The sequence below is a fragment of the Myxine glutinosa genome, unplaced genomic scaffold, assembly GCF_964187855.1.
Source record: "Myxine glutinosa unplaced genomic scaffold, kmMyxGlut1.1 SCAFFOLD_3203, whole genome shotgun sequence".
Taxonomy (NCBI): domain Eukaryota; kingdom Metazoa; phylum Chordata; class Myxini; order Myxiniformes; family Myxinidae; genus Myxine; species Myxine glutinosa.
In genome coordinates this window covers 7,713-32,519 of record NW_027619296.1, presented here as the reverse complement: position 1 = coordinate 32,519, position 24,807 = coordinate 7,713, and the positions used below count along the sequence as shown (strand labels likewise).

General features: G+C 45.0%; 1 protein-coding gene across 1 annotated transcript; it reads right to left on the bottom strand.

The window, feature by feature from the left end:
* Nucleotides 1–988: 988 nt before the first annotated feature.
* Nucleotides 989–24,512, bottom strand: LOC137412993 (uncharacterized). Its single transcript, XM_078769582.1, has 4 exons — nucleotides 24,370–24,512; nucleotides 22,137–22,277; nucleotides 21,952–22,041; nucleotides 989–1,752 (listed from the first exon to the last, which is right to left on the bottom strand). The coding sequence occupies exons 1-4, from the start codon at nucleotides 24,496–24,498 to the stop codon at nucleotides 1,261–1,263; spliced, it is 852 nt and encodes a 283-aa protein (XP_078625708.1). The 5' UTR covers nucleotides 24,499–24,512; the 3' UTR covers nucleotides 989–1,260.
* Nucleotides 24,513–24,807: the final 295 nt, after the last annotated feature.

Genomic DNA, 24,807 nt, shown 5'->3' with positions numbered 1-24,807 from the left:
GTTCTAATATATATTTTGGTAGAACTAATAATCATTATTACAATCAATTATAACTTTAATAGTTATTACTATTAATATTATGATGTTTAAATCTCGCAAAGAAAATTAATTCGTTCTGAAATAAAAAATAATTTTGAAAACAGACATCTCTGCTGGGCAGGACATACCCAGTATTGAAATACCCATTCAAACAAGACCTTTGCAAATTTCATACAAATTTTGGCAAATTTCTTTCCTGACGTCACAACTTAATTATTTATGCATCAAATTTAACACTAAAATAAAGGTAATATTTTCACATTTCATTCCAGATTGTTATTGTTTTAACTGTTACAAATATAGCTGAAATTGCTATTATTTGCAATCCCAAAATGCCTAATTGCTGTGCGCTTGGCTGAACTGCTGGCGGGCATCATCCCACCATCGTTTCTTTAATCTGAAGGCGATGCCTTGCTCGTGATGCTAGCTCATGAATTCCTAATGAGTACATAAACTCGAGGAAAATTCCCTTTCCAATATTTGCCTTATTGCTTAAAACCGATGGAGTTTTACTTATTTAAATTAGCATTTTGGATGCTTTTATTTACCCCGTCTTGATTTCAATTCCTATTGCCATATGTAGTTTATAAGGTAATGGCTGTCTCCAAAAAGAGGTTTATTTTTAATCTTCTGGTGCATTGAGATATGTAGTTTATAAGGTAATGGCTGTCTCCAACAATAGGTTTATTTTTAATCTTCTGGTGTATCGAGGCCAGTAACGCCTCCATGGGTGCTCTTTCATGACCGCAGGGCACTCTGCCTGAAACAATAAAGGAACTTTTGCGTGGTGGTTTTTATGTATTTGTTGAGAAAGACTTTGCGATTCAAATGCAAAATTTGTTGAGAAATTTTTCAAACAAAGGATAGAGCCATGTTGGTCACTGCCCTTGAAAAGCTTCAAACAATCATTCCCTCTTTGCTTAGAAGGCCAGCGTTTTAGTCCAATTGATATGTGAAAGTATCGTGTGTCTTATGATACAAGCATGAAGCGTGGTACATACACATTCTCTGCCATAAAAAAACCGAACATAAAAATTGTTGAAGGAATGCTGTAATGTTCATTCCAAGTACCGTTTTGGCACGAGGGATGTTCAGAACACTTGATTGCATGTTTCCACTTAACGTAATTGCCTTAACATAGCAAAGATTGTTCAGCACGTGCAACTCATGCACACTTATGTTTTAGAGGTGACACGAGGTATTCTGAGTAAATTTGAAAGTCTATCTGAGATAACAAATTTCACAAAAAAGGCCAACTCGCTTCACGAGCCCTTCATGCTGTTGAAACCAAAGCACATATACATTTATATCAATCAATACAAGAAGAAAAGAAAAGTAAATTTGAAACACTTGAAAGACATGCAGATGTAGCAAAAACGAAGCGAGGTAAACTTCAAGCTTGACCTCTTCCAAATAAAGGAACACAGGAAAAAGCAAATTGGAAAGAAAAGAAAAGAAAAGAGAAGGCAGTTTGCTTGACGTACGTTTTCCCTTCTGCCACTGCTGAGGACTTTTGACTTCCCTCTTGACAGACTCAACAAAGGGTGAGCAAGAGCTAGTGGCTGTTGGAAAGATTCGCGTTCTTTCAGGGAAGGCCGGTTTGTTGCCAGGCGGTGTGGGCGGCTGTGGAAGCAGCGGAGGAGGTGGTGGTTGTGGAGGTGTGGGTGGTTGCGGAGGCAGGTGGGATGATTCGGGGAGGTCGGGTGGCTGTGCCTGCATGTGGATAGTGATGCCAATGTCACAGGTTAAGTAAAATTAACAATGAAGGACTTGCAAAATAAAAAACATAAAAATCACAAATCGCCTCCAGAATTCTGAAAAATTAAAATTGAAAATATTGGGTTTCATGTCATTCACCAATTGAAAGAATCATAATAAATGTGCATGCACCTATACCATTAGCCCTTAGCAGGAAGTAGCGACATGCTGCAAATTTGCAGAACTTAATTTCCTTTATACTTGCATCCATATTTCATCCAACTCATCCATCTGTTTTTTACATTTTTAATTCTGAAATGTGGAGAGGGTTGCTTGGGAGTTCCTGGCTGTGTGAAGACCTAGTTTCGAGAATAGAGTTTAAAAAGTGGAAAGCTTGATATGAACATATTAAATGACAGTATAAGAGTGGAGCTGACAGGAAGATGGCTGGTGAAGTACATGTGGCTTCATGTTGAAAACAGCAAAAATAGACAGCACGTGTGTGCATGTAGATTGTGTTCCTCAACCAAATGCAACACATTGAATAAAGATGTTTTAAAATCTGCTAATTTTGGGGATGGACATTTTACAATTTTATGGTTGAGTGGGTGCATTCAGATTTATTAAGTACCTTAATTTTTTTTTTTTTTGTGCGCTGTCATTACCTCTGTTATACCTGGTGTTGGCCTAATGGTTAGGGCGGAGGGCTTGAGATCCTAAGGTCCTGAGTTTGAATCCCGTTCAGCTGTTGAATTAATACCAGGTAAGGTTGACTCAGCCTGTCATTCTTCTGAGGTTGGCAAAATGAGTACCAGGGTACTGTGTCCTCTCTCTCAAGGAGGTTGGTGGCAGGATTTGTACTCCGGCCGCCGTAAAAACACCTCATTTCGGAGCGCACACAGTGGTGTGTGTGTGGGGATGGGGCTGAGGAGTCGTCTAATAATGCAGTGTCGTGCTGATACAGCGTACACTCCCAAATATACACTACCGGTCAAAAGTTTTAGAACACCTCAATTTTTCTAGTTTTTATTGAAATTTAAGCAATTCAAGTCCAGTGAATAATCTGAAATGGTACAAAGGTAAGAAGAAAGACAGACAAACCATTAGAGCCCTTAAAAGTGTAGGTCTTTCCTTTAGAGTAATTGCAAAGAAAGCCAAGGTGTCAGTGAGTACAGTTTCCTACACCATCAAAAGGCACTTGGAAACTGGAGGAAACTCTGACAGGAAGAGGTCTGGCAGACCCAAAGCCACAACAGAATCAGAAGCCAAGTTTCTGAGAGTCAACAGCTTGCGTGATAGGCACCTCACAGGACAACAGCTTCAAGCACAGCTTAACACTGGTCAAAGTAAGCAAGTCTCAGTTTCAACTGTGAAGATTTGCACTCCGGCTGCCATAAAAACACCTCATTTCGGAGCACAGACAGTGGTGTGTGTCGGGATGGTGCTGAGGAGTCGTCTAATAATGCAGTTTCGTGCCTAACCCTAACCTAACCCTTGATATCGATTCTTCCTGGGAATTCTTCCAAAGCAAACTGCTCTCTCTCATGCACAGATTTATCCCATCTCATCTTCAGTCGTCTTACCCATCCTCCCATCCATGGTACACTGAATCTTGTGGTGAGGCAGTTGCCCTGAAACAACTTGCCTTTGCCTCTTGGAAGGCTAATCCAACTGAAGGCAATCTCAGTTCCTTCCACTAAGCTCGGAACAAGTGTGTGTCTACCCTCAGGAGTGCCAGGAAGCACGATCTCTCCACACTCAAGAATAAACTCTCAAACCTGTCTCCTTCCTCCAAATCCTGGTGGCGTCTGGTCAAATCCGTTTCTGGTGTTTGTTCCCCTTCCATCCCCTCCCTTACCTCAAATGGCTACACAGTTGACACCACATGTGACAAAGCCGAATGCCTCAACTCTGTGTTTGCCTCAAAATCTTGTGTCCCAAACCCATCTCTCTGTTTTCCCACCTTACCCAGTCGAACCCAACTGCTCCTGGACTTTGTGTCCTTCTCTCCTGACAAGGTGGAGGAGTTTTTGTCAAACCTCGACTCTGATTCTGCAACTGGACCAGACGGCATCAGCCCACGGGTCCTAAAATCCTGCTCTGCCGCTCTATCTCACCCTCTCTCTGTTCTTTTCACCCTCTCCTTTGCTCAAGGTCATCTGCCAGCATCCTGGAAATCAGCAAACATTACCGCTTTACACAAAAAAAGTGCAAAAACAGATCCTTGCAACTACAGACCAATCAGCCTGCTCCCAATTATCAGCGAAGTCATGGGATCCATCATTGCTTCGGATATCAAATCCTTCCTCTTCTCCAATGGCTTGATCTCCGATCATCAGTTTGGATTCAGACCAGGTCATTCTACTCTGGACATGCTGCTTCTGCTGTCTCAACAATGGATGGAGGTCCTCAATGCCAAACAGGAAATCAGAGCTGTCTCCCTTAAAATATCACGTGCCTTCGATACGGTCTGGCACCCAGCTCTGCTCACCAAACTCTCCTCCTATGGTATCCATGGAAATCTCCATGCATGGCTTACGGACTTCCTCTCTGGTCGTAGTCAACGTGTGGCCATGAATGGATTTCTTCATCTCCCCTTCCTGTTCAGGCTGGAGTTCCCCAAGGCAGTGTTATGGGCCCTGTGCGTTTTCTGGTCTTCATCAATGATCTCTCGGACTCTCTGGAAAATCCTCTATCTCTTTGCTGATGACTCCACTCTCTGACGCTCCATTCCTCTTCCCTCAGATCGGCAGTCTGCAGCCTCCTCGCTCTCTGAAGACCTGGACAAAATCACAGACTGGTCAAACAAGTGGAACATGTCTTTTAATCCCTACAAATCTCACACTCTTACTATGTCTCTCCGAAAAGATCGACTGGAAAACCCTCCCATCTACTTTCTCAACAATCCTCTCCAAGAAGTTCTGTCGCTCAAACTTTTGGGTCTCACTATCTGCCATGATCTTTTTTGGAAAACCACATTTCCAAGCTGGTCTCGAAAGCCAGTCACCGACTGGGCATCCTCCGTCGTGCGAAGTCCTTCCTAGGCACACCTGAGCTCCTCACCACATACAAGGCTTTTATCCGCAGCTCAATGGAATACTGTTCTCCCCTATGGGCCGATGCTCCTGCCTCACACCTAGCTCGGCTTCACGCTGTTGAAACCAAAGCTTTCAGAATCATTGGAATCTCCCGCGATGAAGCTATCTCCGAAGGCCTTTCACTCACTCACCGCAGGCAGGTAGGTGGTCTTTCTGTCTTCTACCGACTCCTCTCTAGCCTTGCTCCCCCAGCTCTCTCTGTGCTTTGTCCCCCAAATATTCCTACAGGTCGCACAAGATCTGCCAGCAACCCTCTGATGGTTAAACTGCCGAAATCTCGGCTCTCTGCTCACCTTCACTCTTTCATTCCTCTTTTCTCCCGCCTCTGGAACAAACTCCCACACTCCCTTCAATCCCACTTCTCACTCCAGGTCTTTAAAACAGCTGTTCACCCCCATCTCTTAACTTCCCCCATCCAAAACCTTGATCTTTTCTACCGCCGCTAATTCACCCCAGATCCACCTTGTTTGAAATTCCAACTTCTTTCCTGGAAGTCCTTGCAGTGTCCATATGTTTTATATCTCTCCCACCTCCCCCCAAGCCCTCTCCCTCCCACAGTTCTCTCTATGTCCCTGCTCTCAAATGTTGTGTTTGTGTCCTTCCCCCTCTCTCCCCATCTTGTCTACCGCTCCCCATGTTAAATGTTTTATGTGTCGGTTTGTCTTTCTGTGTGATTAATGTTCGCTCTTTCACGAGCCTCGATCTTGTATACAAAAAAAAAAAAAAAAAGAAGACTTTGAGCTGCAGGTTTGACAAGTCAATTGGCAGTAAGAAAGCCACTGCTAAGATGGCAAAATAAGAAAAAGAGGCTTGCCTGGGCCATGAAGCACTGCCAGTGGACTATTGAAGACTGGAAGAAGGTCTTATGGACCGATGAATCAACATTTGAAATATTTGGTTCATCACGCAGGGTTTTTGTACGCTGTCGAGTAGGCGAAAGGATGGTTCCTCAGGGTGTGACACCAACTGTCAGACATGGAGGAGGAAGCGTGATGGTCTGGGGCTCTTTTGCTGGATCCAGAGTCGGCGACTTGCACAGAGTGACTGGCACCCTGAACCAAAAGGGCTACCACAGCATTTTTGCAGCGCCATGCAATAACCTCTGGTACACGCCTAGTTGGTCAAAAAAAAAAAAAATATATATATATATATATATACGGTCAGGTATACGCCTAGGTCTTTTTTTAATTTTTTTTTAAAAATAAAACTTCTAAAAAAAAATCTATTTTTAGAAGAAAAAAAAAAAGAAGAAAACTTGGCATATACCAGACCGTTTTTTTTTTTTTTTTTTAATACGCCTAGTTGGTCAGGGGTTCATCCTCCAGCAAGATAATGACCCGAAACACACCTCCAGGCTATGTCAAAACTACCTTCGAGGAAAAGAAGAAGACGGGTGGCTTCAAATCATGGAATGGCCAGCACAGTCTCCAGACTTAAACCCGATCGAGCTGGTTTGGGATGAACTGGACAGAACGGTGAGAGCAAAGCAACCTCCAAGTGCAACACATTTGTGGGAACTTCTGTAACAGTGTTGGGAAGAACTTCCCGAACAATATTCGATTTCCATTGTAGAAAGAATGCCACGAGTGTGTTCGGCGGTTATATCTGCAAAATGTGGCTACATTGCTGAGTCAAAAGAGCCAAAATTTTAAATTAAATTTTGTTAAACAAAATGATTCTACGATTTCTTTTTTATCCCCGAGATTTATCCGAGAAGGAAGTTGAGGAAGCAATAAAAGCAATGAAGAGTAGAAATGCGGGAGGGCCGACGGGAGTTGTGGGAGATATGCTGAAGGCAGCGGGAAATTGGGGTGTGAAGAGAATGACAGAGATCTGCAATCTGGCGGTGAAAGAAGGCCACATTCAAGTGGATTGGGAACCGAGTACCCTCGTCCCTCTATACAAGGGGAAAGGTGACCCTCTGGACCAGCGTTTCTCAACCGGGGGCCCGTGGCCCCCCAAGGGGGCCACGGGCCTTCGACCGGGGGGCCACGAGCGGACGCCGAAAAACTGCGATTCAGAATGCAGAAGCTTGTAATGTACAATTAAGGTGACGAGTCTCCGGTCATAGTGTCAAAGTAAAAAGGGTAGATGAGTTTAACCTTCTCTAAAAAAGGGTAGATGAGTTTCTCTCCATCTCTTTCTGCTTCTTTACATTTCTACTTCCTTTCTTCTCCTTCCCTCCAGAGCACTTTTCTAAACCTAATTTTCAACCTTACTGTATTACCGTTACAAAAGTAATTAATTCGTATTTGCAATTTTTTTCTCAGATGTCGAAGGCTCGAAAATGGAATGACAGCTATGTCAAGTTTGGATTCACGAATGTCAGTCGAGATGGCGGGGACTGCGCGCAATGTCTGCACTGCTCGGTCGTGATGTCAAATGCGTCACTACGTCCTTCCAAACTTTCAAACCATCGCGACAAGATGCATCCCGGAAGGAAGGAAGATAATATCGACGCTCTGTCTGCGAAACGATCACGATATGACCGTGAAGCAACACTTCCCAAATTTGGATTCCGGCCAGAAGAAAAACCTGCTCTTCAATCCAGCTACGAAGTGGCATACCGAATTGCGAAGTGCAAGAAGCCGCACACTATTGCTGAGGACCTTATCAAGCCATGTACAGAGAAAATGGTGGAATTGATGATCGGACCAGAGGCGAAAAAGAAGATCCAGCAAGATTCGCTCTCCAATGACACGATCCGACGACGGATTGACGACATGGCTGCTGATGTGTGCCGTCAAGTTTGCTCCGAAATCAAACAAAGCACGCTCCAGGCTAGCCTTCAATTAGACGAGTCTACCGACACCGCCCTGGAGAGCCAGTTGATCGCCTTCGCTCGCTACGAGAGAAAGGGAAAGATGAAGGAAGAGTTCTTGTTCTGCAATACCCTACCAACCACAACGACAGCGGCAGATATCAAAGCTATTGTGGACTCTTTTTTTGAAGCTAACGGACTCGGTTGGCAGAATTTCAAGCACATTTGTACTGATGGTGCCCTAGCGATGGTCGGCGTCAGAGGAGGGTTCGTCACGCTTGTGAAGAACGAATGGCCCCATGTGACGTCCTCCCACTGTTCGCTACACCGATACGCTCTTGCGTCAAAGACTCTTCCGCCTCGTTTGCTGGAAGTCATGGACGTCGCGGTCAAAGTGATCAACTTCATTCGTGCGAAGGCCAAAAATCATCGGCTCTTCCAACTACTGGCCAACGAAATGGGAGCGGAACATGTTGGACTTCTGTTCCACACCAAAGTCCGTTGGCTATCGAGGGGGAAATGCCTCTCTCGGCTGTATGAACTCCGGGTTGAGGTGGAAATCTTCCTGCGAGACAACGAAAACAACCTCCATGTCCACTTCGACAATGAAGAGTTCGTCATGACATGATGCTCGCCTACCTGGCCGATATATTCGGCCAACTCAACGAAATGAACCAGTCCTTGCAAGGCCGTGATGTGACAGTCAGTGACGTTCAAGACAAGCTTGCCGGACTGTCTGCTAGAATGGAAGTCTGGCAGGCACGAATCAAGGCCGGGTCCACTGCCTCGTTTCCTTTCTTGGACGAGCACCTGCAGACGCAGAGGATTGAGCTTCCCGTCAGCATCAAAGATTGCATCACTAGACATCTCGACAATCTCTCCGCTGAGTTCAAATCGTATTTCGACGATGCACCGTTGGATGTTCCGTGGCACAAAGACCCGTTCAACGCCAAAATTGAACCTACTGAAGACGAAGCAGAGGAGCTGGCAGAGTTGAAGGTTTCAAAAGCAATGAAGCTGGTCTTCAGTAACAAAGAAGACCTCTCCACCTTCTGGTTGTCTGTTCAGGATGCGTATCCACTACTCAGCAAGAAGGCATCCGTAATGCTCATTCAATTCGCCACAACATATCTTTGCGAATCTGGATTTTCTGACCTTGCGACCATTAAAACGAAGTCCAGAAACCGTCTTGACGTTGGGAACGATATTCGCCTTGCTGTGTCCAAGACGGAGCCGGACATAAGAGGCCTCGTCAGACAAGCCCAACAGCAAGTGTCTCATTGATTGTATTGCTTAGAAAAATGTTTACTTTGATTTATCTTTTAAGACTGAGTAAATAAATTTCATAAAACGAAATCTGCATCTTTTATTGAAGGGCAGGGGGCCACGAATGTTAAGCGACTCGGTAGGGGGGCCATGGGCCATCAAAGGTTGAGAAACGCTGCTCTGGACTGTGGCTCGTATCGAGCGATAAAGTTATTGGAGCATGGAATTAAGGTATTGGAAAGGGTGTTGGAGAGGAGGATAAGGAAGAAAGTGAAGATTGACGAAATGCAGTTTGGATTTATGCCAGGAAGAGGAACGACAGACGTGCCTTTTATTGTGAGGCAGTTGCAGGAGAAGTACATGGAGAAGAGGAAGAAGTTGTTTCTTGGGTTTGTTGATCTGGAGAAAGCATTCGATAGGGTTCCACGTGAAGTAGTGACATGGGCATTGAGGAAGTTAAGAGTGGAGGAATGGTTGATCAGAGTAGTGATGGCAATGTACAAAAGAGCGCGCACAGCTGAAAGGACAAAGGACGGGAACAGTGGTGAGTTTGAGGTGAAGGTGGGAGTGCATCAGGGGTCGGTACTAAGTCCACTACTATTTGTAGCTGTGATGGAGGTGCTGGCTCAGAACGTAAAGGAGGGTTTACCGTGGGAGTTGTTGTATGCAGATGATCTGGTGTTGATTGCAGAAAGTATGGATGGACTGAAGGAGATGAACAAGTGGAAGGAATGTATGGAGACAAAAGGTCTGAAGGTGAATATCGGAAACACGAAGGTGATGGCAAGTGGTAAAGCATGTGGTGAGGTTGAAAGAACTGGGAAGTGGCCGTGTGCTGTGTGCAGGAAGGGTGTCGGAGTGAATTCCATTCAATGTGCAATGTGCGCTGAGTGGGTTCATCAAAAATGTAGTGGTTTAAGAGGGTCATTAACCAGTGTGGCAGCTACATTCAAGTGTAAGGTGTGCACAGAGGGAGCTGCAGATGGAGGAAATGTTGAGTTGGATCTTGGAGATGGTGTGAAGCTGGAAGGTGTGAAAACATTTTGTTGCCTTGGAGACATGCTGAATGGAGAAGGTGGATCAGACTCGGCAACGGTTGCTCGAGTGAGATGTGCATGGAAGAAGTTTCGGGAACTGAGTGGCGTGCTGACGAGGAGGGGAGTGTCATTGAAGCTGAAGGGAAAGGTGTATGCTGCATGTGTGAGAAGTGTTATGATTTATGGGAGTGAGACATGGGTAATGAACGCAGAGCAGCAACGAAGGCTGGAAAGGGTGGAAATGCGAATGGTTCGGTGGATGTGTGGAGTATCGTTGAGAGAGAGGAAGACAAATGATGAATTGGGAAAGATGATGGGAATAGAGCCTGTGATGGATGCTTTGAAGAGAAACAGGTTGAGATGGTTTGGTCACGTGTTGAGGAAGGATGAAAGTGACTGGTTGAAAAGAGTGATGGAAATGAATGTAGAAGGAAGTAGAGGACGGGGAAAACCGAGAAAGACTTGGCTAAAGATGGTCGAAGAAGAAATGCGGGCAAGGGGGTTAACAAGGGGATGCAGGAAATATGGCAAAATGGAGAACATTGTCATGGGGACCGCAAGGCTAACCCCCACTCTTGCAGGGAAAATGGCCTTAAAATGCCTGTTGTTGTTGTTGTTGTATTTCTTTTTCATCTCCAATTGTTTATTTGTTCTCTGCTTAATTTCAGAGTACATTGAGACATTAAACTGCGTAAATTTCAATAGAAACTGGAAAAATTGAGGTGTTCTAAAACTTTTGACCGGTAGTGCATATACATCTCTCTATATTATAAAAGAAAGTTTTTGTTTGTTTGTCTGCGCAAGCTAATCTCCTGAATGGTGAAAGATGGGAGGAAACCACCAATACAAAAAATGTCGGGACGGGCCCTGGGAAGGTTTTAGGCTAGGTGGCGAGACCGGTCGAGGCCCACCTCGGCCGGGCCGGGCCCATTTCACAATAAAAAGCAGAGCTTAATTATAGTAGTCAATCTTCTTCGGCCGCGAGTAAAAGCTGAATTATAGTAGTGAATTCATTCAAAAAGAACCAAAATGTCGGGACGGGCCCCGGGATGGTTACAGGCTTGGTGGCGAGGCTGGTCAAGGCCGCTTCGGCCGGGCAGGGCCCATTTCGCAATTAAAAGCTGAGCTGAATTATAGTAGTCAATCTTCTACTGTCGCGAGTAAAAGCTGAATTATAGTAGTGAATTCATTCAAAAAGAACTAGGGCAACGCCAGGTGCATTCGGCTAGTATATGTGCGCACACACACACACACACACACACACACACACACACACACACACACACACACACACACACACACACACACACACACACACACACACACACACACACAATTTAATATGGAATATTTTTTTTGTGGGGGTGAACTTACTTTTCAAGATGTCCTAGAACCAAAAGTTCATTGGAATTATGTTGAAATTATTCTAGATTTTGTTAATGTGACCTTTAAAAGAAACAAAAACCACATTTGACATTTCGAAACAAATAAATTGATCCTTGAAAGTGATGTAAACTGATATCGAACTCAATTCATGGACAGTACTGTGTTAAACTTCTGTACGTTTTCCAGAAGTATCTCTTTATTTTGCACATTAGCCAAAAATGTTTTTAACAAAAACAAAGTTAAATTACGACTGGGATTACGGACAGTAAAATTACAGTTCAGTACTTCGTGTAACACCCAAGAGCATTCAGGAGAGCACGCCTCAATCACAAACATCACATCATGAACATCACATCATGAACACAACACTCCTACAGTCAAGGACAGGATGGCAGCAGTCCTCAATATCGTGTGTGTCCTCCCTGAGCTGTGATGCAGGCTGTACACCTCTGACGCATGCTCTGTACCAGGCATCTGATGCGGTCCTGGGGAAGTCTGTCCCACTCCTCCTGCAAGCCTTGAATGAGCATTTGCCGATTGACAGCCGTTGATCTCCTCGATGCAAGACGTCGACCGAGCTCATCCCATAAATGCTCAATGGGATTGAGGTCAGGGGAATAAGGCATCCAAGGCATCCAAGGCATCACTTCAACACCCTGCTCCTGGAGGAAGTTGGTGGTCAGGCGAGCAGCATGGGGTCGAGCGTTGTCCTGTTGGAAAACTGCGATGTCAAGATGAGCCTGGAGAAATGACTTAGATGTGGTCTCAAAACTTAATTGACATAACGCTGACTAGTGAGATTGCCTTCGATGACGACGAGAGGTGTCCTGAAACAGGTGGAAATGCCGGCCCATACCATCACACTGGGTCCTCCCCAACGATTGATCTGGCGAATACCGCATGATGTATACCTTTCCCCACCTCTGCGCCATACCCGTTGATGCCCATCAGCAGCATGGAGGCAAAATCTGGACTCATCGCTGAAAAAGACTGCACTCCACTGTTGCTGTGTCCAGTGGCGATGCTGCAGACACCACCTTAGTCTGTTCCGCCGATGCACTGCGTTCAACACTGGACCTCTGCAAGGACGTCTTGCCACCAGGCCCCGACTTCAAGCGCCTCCACACAGTGGAGACACAATGCGGTTGTTGTGGCGAACTTTTGTCACTGCAGCTGTTTGCGTCGCAGGGTGGAAACGATCACGGAGATGCTGTGGCACAATCAAGCAGTCTTGGTTTAGGGTGGTTACCCGTGGTCTTCCTCTTTTTGGACCATCATTCACAGTTCCAGTTTCACCGTAACGCCTGGCCAGGTTGGAAATTGCAGGCTGTGAGCAACTAAGACATTGGGCAACTGTTTGCTGGCTTACACCAGCCTCAAGCATCCCAATTGCCCTTAAACGTTGCTCAGATGTTCTTGTTGTTTTCCCTGTCAGAAGCCTCTAGTGACAATCGACAGCAGTAAATGAATGTCTAACCACGAGAACTGAAGGATTTCATTATGAGGGTCATTATTTAAAGGGAAAGATCCCTGTACAGAACCACTCAAGCATGCCATTGTTGATCAACCAGGTGATTGAAGTGAAGTTCCCGTTACATAATCAGCCATCACAATTGAAGAAACGTGTTTGTAAAGCTGCACATTTCAAAAGATGAAAGTGATAAGTTTCTTTCATGTTCAGTATATATATATATATATATATATATATATATATATATATATATATATATATATATATATATATATATATATATATATCTATATATATACATATATCTATATATATACATATATCTATATATATATATATATATATATATATATATATATATATATATATATATATATATATATATATATATACATATATATATATATACATACATACATATATATATATATATATATATATACACATATATATATATATATATATATACATATATATATAATATAAATATGTACAAGGCTCAGTTGACTTTTTGCTCCACCAAATAACAGCGAAACGGAGTTGAGTAAAAGGGTGAAAATTCTACAGATGCTGTGATAAATAACTACCTCTGTCGGTTTGAAAATTTGAAAGAGAATAGACGTCTGGATCAATTTTTGAATTAAATTTAAATCCCGATTTATATATATACTAGCAGAAGTACCCGGCATTGCTGGGCGGGGGAGGGGAGGGAAGGGAGGGAGGGGAGGGAGGGGAGGGGAACGAGGGGGAGGGGAGGAGAGGGGGGGAGGGGAGAAGAGGGGGGGGAGGGGGAGAAGGGGAGGGGGAGAAGGGGAGGGGGAGGGGAGGGGGGAGGGATGGGAGGAGGAGAGGAGGAGAGGAGTGGGGGGGAGGGGGAGGGGGAGGGGGAGGGGGAGGGGTAGAGGGGAGGGGAGGGGAGGGGGGAGGTGGATGGGGAAGGGGTAGGGCGGAAAGGAAGGGGTAGGGGGAAAGGGAGGGGCATGGGGGATAAGGGGAGGGGGAGGGGGGAAAGGGAGGGGGAGGGGGAGAGGAGGGGAAAGGGGAGGGGGGAAGGGGAGAGGGAGGGGGAAGGGTAGGGGGAGGGGGAGGGGGGAAAGGGAGGGGGAGCGGGAGGGAGGGGGAGGAGGGAAGGGGAGGGGAGGGATATAGATGGTTACTGGCAATTGATCACATCCACAAATGATGTAATCCACACAATTTATGTACTTTACATAACGTTAATAGGAATACATGGCCGTGTAGATGGGAAATACAGTTTGTTTGAAATAAATCCCAAATATCAGATGAAAGTGAAAAAATCCTATGTGGTGTGAATGGCAATGTTCCTCGCTGAAATGTGAAAAACTGAATTACGTGCGAATGCATAACTGTGAGATTATGGCGGCAAAGTTGGAACATCACGTGATCGCTCTGAGCGAATCAGCGCGCTGCTCTGCGACCAGCTGAGATTCCGTGTATAATGTTCCTCGCTGAAATGCGCTGAGGTAAATATGAATAAAAAATTCGATATCTTTTCACTTTTACGTTTGGCTAACTCGCTCGCGAACCTGACGAAGATCCTGAGCAAGGATCGCTACGTTATGCTACATTCGCTACATTATGGCTAAAAATATGGATCTAGAGATTAAAGAAAAAAAAACCTATGTGGTGTGAATGGCAATGTTCCTCGCTGAAATGTGAAAAAACTGAATTACGTGCGAAGGCATAACTGTGAGATTATGGCGGCAAAGTTGGAACATCACGTGATCGCTCCTGAGCGAATCAGCGCGCTGCTCTGCCATTCCGGTCATAATATTCCTCGCTGAAATGCGCTGAGGTAAAAATATGGTTAAAAATATTATGAAATAAATTTTTAGGTTGGCCATGTTCGTACCAGGCTCAATGGCCATGTTTGTGCCAAATATCAAGTACGTGAACCTCTCCGTTTAGGAGTCTATCGGTAACATCACACACACACACACACACACACACACACACACACACACACACACACACACACACACACACACACACACACACACACACACACACACACACACACACACACACACACACACACACACACACACACACACACACACACACACACACACACAGTTTTATATATATAGATATATAAACACGAGTTGTCTGTGTGTGTCCTCGTTTTATTCAGAGATGGCTGAACGGATCTTCAAACTTTCAGAGGTTCATCAGTGAGTGCCTGGGAGTGTTTTAGGCAATAATAATAATAATAATAAAAGTGAAAAAAAAAAGTTCGTTTTTTTTTTTTTAGTTAAAAAAAATTAAATAAATAAATAAAAATTATTAAAATCCCTCGATCGTGCCGAAGCCTTTTTAAATGAATGACAATTATATACAAGTACACATTCGCATAAATAAATACAAAACAATTACCAGACATTTGAATACAAATAAATCAAACAATTCCGGAAGTGTACGAATTTGGTAGTATGGCTTCTTCTTCTTCTTCCTGATCAGCATCACACAACTCAGAAACGTGAGCCACATTCACTCAGAAACGTGAGCCACATTCACTCAGAAACGTGAGCCACTCCCCTTCCTCTCCTGCCTCCCCCCTCTCCTGTCAACTTGGTGTGAGCCAACTTTTCTGTTTTTGAACATTTTTTTTCTTTGATCCAATATGGCTGCCAGACCACGTGAGCGATGACATCATAAATTTATATTCTCTAATATAATTGTTGCATAGATCACGCTCAATAAATCTCAAACTGATCAGACTAAGCATTGTCTCTGTCAAATTATGACATATCTTATTCCCCATGGGTAGTTGACAATGAGCCAGGTCTCAATTTTCTTTCATGGAGTGTTTTCAGAGATATGGAGGTGGGAAGATTTTCCAAGATGGCGCCTGTACCACATGACCTATGCACTATGAAAATTTTTTTTTTTTTTTTTTGCAATGTATATATTTCTGCCGAAACACTCCCAGGCACTCCACTAATGAACCTCTGAAAGTTTGAAGATGATCCGTCAAGCCATCTCTGAGAAAAATGGCAACACACAGACACACACACGCAGACCAAGGCTCTCTTTATTAGAAGACAAGCAGAAGTACCTGGCGTTGCCGGGCGGGGTAGGGAGGGAGGGGAGGGGAGGGGAGGGGGAGGAATGGGGGGGAGGGGAGGAGGAGGAGGAGAGGGGGAGAGGGGGGGAAGAGGAGGGAGGGGGGGAGGGGGAGGGAGGGGGGGAGGGTGGGATCCCACGCCTCCTGCCCCCAAGCCCTCTCCCTCCCACACTTCTCCCTGCTCTCAAATGTTGTGGTTGTGTGCTTCCCCTTCTCTCCCCATCTTGTCTTCCGCTCCCTCTTTTTGTATATTTTGTTTGTCTGGTTGATTTGTTTGTGAAATAAATGTTAGCTCTTTCACGAGCCTCGATTGAGTATACAAAAAAAAAAAAAAAAAAAAAAAAATGGGCGGGGGGGGTGAGGAAGGAGAGGGGGGAATGGGGAACGGGGGGGAAGTGGAGGGGGGAATGGGGAACGGGGGGGAAGTGGAGGGGGGGGAAGGGGAGGGGAGGGGGGAGGCAGGAGAGGAAGGGGGTTCATATATATGCTGGTGGGTGAATGTGGTGTTCATCACGTTTCTGAGTTAAGTGTGATGGCGATCAGGAAGAAGAAGAAGCCGTACTACCAGCTTCGTACACTTCCGAAATTGTTTGATTTATTTGTATTCAAATGTCTGGTGATTGTTTTGTATTTATTTATGCGAATGTGTACTTGTATATAACTGTCATTAATTTAAAAAGGCTTCGACACGATTGAGCAATTTTTTTTTTTAACTCCAAAAAAACCAGCCTTTTTCCCCATTTTTTTTTTTTTCCCGAAAACACTCCCAGTCACTCGCTAATGAGCCTCTGAAAGTTTGACGAAGATCCGTTCAGCCAACTCAGAGAAAAATGGCGACACACACACACAGACCAATATCTCTCTTTATATAGTAGATGACTGAATTTTCCAACTGCTCGGATCATCAGCTGGCCACCGTTTTTCATCGAGGTTTCAATCCTTTCAGCCCAGAACCTCTCCAAATGGCGGATCCACAACCCTGGCCGAAGGTCCACATCAGTAGATTACTCAACATCAATTGACCCACAACCTAAAAGTTGTGTTCAGACAGTCAGTCAACACAGCAATGCATTTTCCTAATTAAAACTGAAATATATATGGCGCCTGTATAATTAATTACCACATGTATTTCAAGTATTACCTTTAAAATATTACCACAAACTAATAACTTAAATTATAAATCACTTTATGTGACAATATATGAAGCGATAAACACACGTGAGTGAGATAACCTAGTGAGAGACACTATATCTAGTGAGATATCATAACTTTTTGAGATATGCTGGTCAGAGACAGACAAACAGACAGGGGTGAAAACATAACCTCTATCCACCTTCAGTGATTATATATACAACAAACAACATGCATTTTAAGGCCATTATCCCTGCTAGAGAGGGGGTTAGCCTTGCGGTCCCCATGACAATCTTCTCCATTTTGCCCTATTTTCTGCATCACCCCCTTGCCCGCATTTCTTCTTCCACCATCTTTAGCCAAGTCTTTCTCGGTCTTCCCCGTCCTCTACTTCCTTCGACATTCATTTCCATCACTCTTCTCAACCAGTCACTTTCATCCTTCCTCAACACATGACCAAACCATCTCAACCTGTTTCTCTTCACAGCATCCATCACAGGCTCTATTCCCATCATCTTTTGCAATTCATCATTTGTCTTCCTCTCTCTCAACGACACTCCACACATCCACCGAACCATTCGCATTTCCACCCTTTCCAGCATTCGTTGCTGCTCGACATTCATTACCCATGTCTCGCTCCCATAAATCATAACACTTCTCACACATGCAGCATACACCTTTCCCTTCAGCTTCAACGACACTCCCCTCCTCGTCAGCACGCCACTCAGTTCCCGAAACTTCTTCCATGCACATCTCACTCCAGCAACCATTGCCGAGTCCGATCCACCTTCTCCATTCAGCACGCCTCCGAGGTAGCAAAATGTTTTCACACCTTCCAGCTCCACGCCGTCTCCAAGATCCAACTCAACATTTCCTCCATCTGCAGCTCCCTCTGTGCACACCTTACATTTGAATGTAGCTGCAACACTGGTTAATGACCCTCTCAGACCACTACATTTTTGATGAACCCACTCAGCGCACATTGTACATTGAATGGAGTTCACCCCGACACCCTTCCTGCACACAGCAAACGGCCACTTCCCAGTTCTTTCCACCTCCCCATATGCTTTACCATTTGCCATCACCTTCGTCTTTCCGATATTCACCTTCAGACCTTTTGTCTCCATACATTCCTTCCACTTGTTCATCTTTTCCTTCAGTCCATCCATACTTTCCGCAATCAACACCAGATCATCTGCATACAACAACTCCCACGGTAAACCCTCCTTTACCTTCTGAGCCAGCACCTGCATCACAGCTACAAATAGTAGTGGACTTAGTACCGACCCCTGATGCACTCCCACCTTCACCTCAAACTCACCACTGTTCCCGTCCTTTGTCCTTACAGCTGTGCGCGCTCTTTTGTACATTGCCATCACTACTCTGATCAACCATTCCTCCACTCCTAACTTTTGCAATGCCCATGTCAGTACTTCGTGTGAAACCCTATCGAATGCTTTCTCCAGATCAACAACCACAAGAAAACTTTTTCCTCTTCTCCATGTACTTCTCCTGCAACTGCCTTACAATAAAAAGCACGTCTGTCGTTCCTCTTCCTGGCATAAATCCAAACTGCATTTCGTCATTCGTCACTTTCTTCCTTATCCTCCTCTCCAACACCCTTTCCAATACCTTCAGTCCATGCTCCAATAACTATCGCTCGATACGAGCCACAGTCCAGAGGGTCACCTTTCCCCTTGTATAGAGGGACGAGGGTACTCAGTTCCCAATCCACTGGAATGCGGCTTTCTTTCACCACCAGATTACAGATCTCTGTCATTCTCTTCACACCCCAACTTCCTGCTGCCTTCAACATATCTCCCACAACTCCCATCGGCCCTCCCGCTTTTCAACTCTTCATTGCTTTTATCGCTTCCTCAACTTCCTTCTCAGTTATCTTCTCTGCCGGTCCTAAAACTGGGTTACTCTCTATGTTGCCATCCCATTCATTCTCTGCATTCAACAGCATTTCCATGTATCTCTTCCATCTTCCTTTAATTCCATCTGGGTCCACAACAATTTGTCCCACTTCATCCTTCAAACAACTCACCCCCATCACATCACACCTCTCTTTCGCTATCTGCTTTGCAATCCTGAATACCGCTCTCTGACCCTCTTCCGAATCCAAGCGTTCTCCGAACATTTTCCCACATGCCTCCTGCGCCTTTGCTACCTCTTTCTTTGCAGCCTTCTTGGCTGCGTTATAACTTTCATGCTCTGTTTTTTCTGCCCCCGTACCCTTCGCCTTCTGCCACTACTTGAACTTCTTCCTCTTCTCGTCAATCCTCTTTCCAACTTCATCATCCCACCACCATGTTTGAGTGCCTCGGTGGTCCGTTTGTCCATCCACAAACCTCACCAACGGCTCCCAACAGACTATCGTTCATTGACATCCAACCACTTTCAAGCTCAACCACATCATCCTCTACCCTACCCAGCCTCTCTTTTAATGCCTCCCTTACTGTCACCTCTTTCAACCTCCACATCTTCATTCTCGGTTCGTACTTCACCCACCGAGCTCTCCTCGCACCTTTCACCCTTACATCGCAGACAACCAAGTGGTGCTGTGAAACAGCCTCCTCCCCCAGGATCACCTTTGTGTCCCGGAGGTGCCCCCGATCTCGCCTACGCACCATCAGGTAGTCAACGGTTGTCGTCGACCCACCTGACGTGTATGTAACAAGCTTATTATCCTCTTTCTGGAACTGAGTATTACAAATAAACAAATCAGCTCCATCAGCAAACTCCAAAATCCTTTCACCTTCTCCATTTCTCACACCATATCCGTAACCCCCATGAACTCCCTCAAAACTGTCCATACTCCTTCCCACATGTCCATTTAGGTCTCGTCCTACCACAACAACTTCCTCATCTTTCACATTTTCCATCAGCTTCTCTATTGCACACCAGAACTTGTCGTCCTCTTCATCGCTCCGACCAACCTGCGGAGCATATCCCGAGATGACGTTCACCAAGAGCTTTCCAATCATCATTTTCACCATCATCAACCTATCACTCACTCGAGTCACACTCACCACACTGTCTACAAACTCCTCAGAAAACAGGACACCAACGCCATGCACGCCCTCCGGGCACCCTTGCCACACAAACTTGTATTTCTGTCCCTGCCTACCCTTCACCATTCTCACACCACTTCCTTCCATCTCGTCTCTTGCACACAACATATGTCCGCTCTTTTTCTGACCAATACTTCCACCACTTCTCCTGATCTCCCTGTCATTGTCCCTACATTCCATGTCCCAAACCTCAGAAACCGATATCCACTTCGGGCATCAGACGTTTCGTCATCATAAATTGAGTGATTTCCACCCTTGCTTCGATCGGGTTCCCCATCTTGAGTTTTGACGAGGGGATTGGGATCCCCCACGGGGTACTTTGGGCTGTACCCTGCCGATATGTCGTTGCAATTGTCATGGTTCTCTTTTTGAGGCAATGTTTTTCTGGCCGGATGCCCTTTCTGACGCCAACCCTTTTTAATGGCCTCTTACGACACGCAGGGATACGGTATACCTATTCTAAACCTGGGTACACACCGGGATTTTATATATAATCTGCATATATATATGTATATATATCTGTATATATATCTGCTTGTGTATATCGATCACACCTCCTATATCATCACACCTAGGAGGTACACACCTCCTATATAATATTTATATATAGGAGCGTACGCTGGATCAGCACGACGCTGCATTCTTGGACGATTCCTCAGTACCATCCAGACACACAACACTGACACAGAATGACAACACAACACGGAATGAGGTGTTTTTACGGCGGCCGGAGTGAAAATCCTGCCACCAACCTCCTCGAGAGAGGACCCAGTACCCTCGTACTCATTTCGCCGACCTCGGAAGGATGACAGGCTGAGTCATCCCCACCTGGTATTATGAACACTTTAGCTGATATACATGTCAATTACATAGCGCCTCCATCTAACCATCGCTCAAACTGTTATTCAAATATTCAAACTGTCATTTATAACTGATTTTACCATGCTGCAACCACCAACAAATGCTGTGTATCCTAGCAACCACCAACAAATTATTTTAATGCATATTTACAATGTACGTTATAAATAATATTTTTTATTTAAATACCTCCATAATTTAATACTACCTATAAACAAATATAGGTGTTTAACCAATAATGTTAATTAAATAATTAACTTCTCTAAAATAGTTAATTCAATATTATTATATAAAATGCAATGCAATAGGAAGTTTACATGAAAACCAACCAAACTTAAACAAAAGGTGACGATGGAGTCTACAGACATTCTCACAAGACCTGATCAAACAATCAGCCAAATATCCCCTGCTCAACATGACAGAAAATACCTTCTCAGCACATTCCACAAAATCATCCTTCACTGAACAAATTCTTGCAAATATAAGTAGTTGAGATGAAAAGATATTGTAACCCATTTTAATTGGTACATTTCTACCTGGAAACATTCACATATTTGGGTGTATAAGACGAAAGGGAAACTGAAATCATCAACTTCATGATGAAGATTGATAACAGTGATCCTCTGAAGCAGCTGCGATGTCACACCTGAAACATTGGCTGTGCTCCCATTCCAGATATAAACGGTATTCCTTGGGAATCAAAATGCAATACATTTTCTTTTTTAACTACTTTTCACAATTACATTGAGAACCAAGTCTGTGGAGATTCACGCACACCAGATTTTCTGAAAATTTTATTTGGAATTTGATCCAATCTTGACTTTTTCTCCAATATACTACAGTTTTTTTTTTCCATTTCAAGTCACCAATTCCACAAATTCTACAAATTCCATCCATATTTCATGATTTCAGGAAAATCTCTGGCTCTATTGAGACCAATTACCCTGCCAATCCACGTTTTGCCACAACACAACAGACTTTTGCCTTTAAAAAAAATAATTAAGCAATTAATAATAAATAAATAAATTTTTAAAAACTTGCCTCAGGTGTCTGTGGCGTTTGCTGAGCAAATGTTGTTGGAGGATACTGTGTCGCCATCTGGGCATGAGGGTACATGCTATACTGTACGCCCTGCAAAGGTAACGAAGCCTTAACCATAACAGATAAAGGAGAATGTAATTCACCATGAACAGTCAAGTAGATGTGGGTGCTTGCCAATACATTACCATCGAGTACTGTGCATAATAGTTGTTATAAGGATGCATGTTATAGCAGTAGGGGTACTGCTGGTACCACGGGTAGTACGGCTGCACTCCAGTCGTGTCCTGGGGCACAGGCGGTTGCATCTCCGGCGTTCCTGCAACACGCTGCAGAGCAAAATGCAGAAATAAACACAGGATTGACTCACCGAAACAATTTGTTTCTTTATCCCTATTGCTATCAAACACTTTTAGTGAGCATTTGGCTTTGTCTGTGTGTCTGTGTGTGTCTGTGTCTGTGTGTGTCTGTGTGTGTCTGTGTGTGTCTGTGTGTGTCTGTGTGTGTCTGTGTGTGTATCCGTGTCCGTGTGTGTGTCCGTGTCCGTGTGTGTGTCCGTGTCCGTGTGTGTGTCCGTGTCCGTGTGTGTGTCCGTGTCCGTGTGTGTGTCCGTGTCCGTGTGTGTGTCCGTGTCCGTGTGTGTGTCCGTGTCCGTGTGTGTCCGTGTCCGTGTCCGTGTGTGTGTCCGTGTCCGTGTGTGTGTCCGTGTCCGTGTGTGTGTCCGTGTCCGTGTGTGTGTCCGTGTCCGTGTGTGTGTCCGTGTCCGTGTGTGTGTCCGTGTCCGTGTGTGTGTCCGTGTCCGTGTGTGTGTCCGTGTCCGTGTGTGTGTCCGTGTCCGTGTGTGTGTCCGTGTCCGTGTGTGTGTCCGTGTCCGTGTGTGTGTCCTTGTCCGTGTGTGTGTCCGTGTGTGTGTCCGTGTCCGTGTGTGTGTCCGTGTCCGTGTGTGTGTCCGTGTGTGTGTCCGTGTCCGTGTGTGTGTCCGTGTCCGTGTGTGTGTCCGTGTCCGTGTGTGTGTCCGTGTCCGTGTGTGTGTCCGTGTCCGTGTGTGTGTCCGTGTCCGTGTGTGTGTCCGTGTCCGTGTGTGTGTCCGTGTCCGTGTGTGTGTCCGTGTCCGTGTGTGTGTCCGTGTCCGTGTGTGTATCCGTGTCCGTGTGTGTATCCGTGTCCGTGTGTGTATCCGTGTCCGTGTGTGTATCCGTGTCCGTGTGTGTATCCGTGTCCGTGTGTGTATCCGTGTCCGTGTGTGTATCCGTGTCCGTGTGTGTATCCGTGTCCGTGTGTGTATCCGTGTCCGTGTGTGTATCCGTGTCCGTGTGTGTATCCGTGTCCGTGTGTGTATCCGTGTCCGTGTGTGTATCCGTGTCCGTGTGTGTATCCGTGTCCGTGTGTGTATCCGTGTCCGTGTGTGTATCCGTGTCCGTGTGTGTATCCGTGTCTGTGTGTGTATCCGTGTCTGTGTGTGTATCCGTGTCTGTGTGTGTATCCGTGTCTGTGTGTGTATCCGTGTCTGTGTGTGTATCCGTGTCTGTGTGTGTATCCGTGTCTGTGTGTGTATCCGTGTCTGTGTGTGTATCTGTGTCTGTGTGTGTATCTGTGTCTGTGTGTGTATCTGTGTCTGTGTGTGTATCTGTGTCTGTGTGTGTATCTGTATCTGTACCTGACATGACTTCTGATATTTTGCCTGTGTGTGTGTGTGTGTGTGTATCTGTGTCTGTGTGTGTATCTGTGTCTGTGTGTGTATCTGTGTCTGTGTGTGTATCTGTATCTGTGTCTGTGTGTGTATCTGTATCTGTGTGTATATGTGTGTCTGTGTGTGTGTGTGTGTGTGTGTGTGTGTCTGTGTGTCTGTGTGTCTGTGTGTCTGTGTGTGTGTCTGTTTGTCTGTGTGTGTGTGTCTGTGTGTCTGTGTGTCTGTGTGTCTGTGTGTGTATCTGTATCTGTGTGCATATCTGTGTCTGTGTGTATATGTGTGTCTGTGTGTCTGTGTGTGTGTGTCTGTGTGTGTGTGTCTGGGTGTGTGTGTCTGGGTGTGTGTGTCTGGGTGTGTGTGTCTGGGTGTGTGTGTCTGGGTGTGTGTGTCTGGGTGTGTGTGTCTGGGTGTGTGTGTCTGGGTGTGTGTGTCTGGGTGTGTGTCTGTATCTGTGTCTGTCTCTGTGTCTGTCTCTGTGTCTGTCTCTGTCTCTGTGTCTGTCTCTGTCTGTGTCTCTGTCTGTGTCTCTGTCTCTGTCTCTGTCTCTGTCTCTGTCTCTGTCTCTGTCTCTGTCTCTGTCTCTGTCTCTGTCTCTGTCTGTGTCTGTGTCTCTGTCTCTGTCTCTGTCTCTGTCTCTGTCTCTGTCTCTGTCTCTGTCTCTGTCTCTGTCTCTGTCTCTGTCTCTGTCTCTGTCTCTCTACACACCAGTGAAAAAATACAGGGATACTCACTGCTGGAAAAACATTGATTCCCACTTCTGCTGGTGCGCTCTCTTTCTGGATACTGGCTAAAGCCTGCCGAGCCTTCTCCCACTCAGGTGTCTCCTTTGGTGGCTGCGGAGTTTCCACAGATGCAGGCATACCACTGTATTGTTGGGCCCTGTGATAAACCCCCCCCCACCCCCCAAAAAAACAGTTTAAAATTGCTGATTTTATGCAGGCTTGACATTTGACCTTCAGTTCTAAAAAATTAATGAGCATCTAGATTTTGATTGGTGACCCAATACTGTGAGCCAATATGCAAATTATATAAATTTCAAGCCAATTGGACAAAAATTTACGATTTTATACAACCTTGACCTTTGACTATGATATTTAAAAAAAAAAAAACAATCCACTCCTCCCTTTTGATTAGCGAACCAATTTAGTAACCAGATATGCAAATTCTTT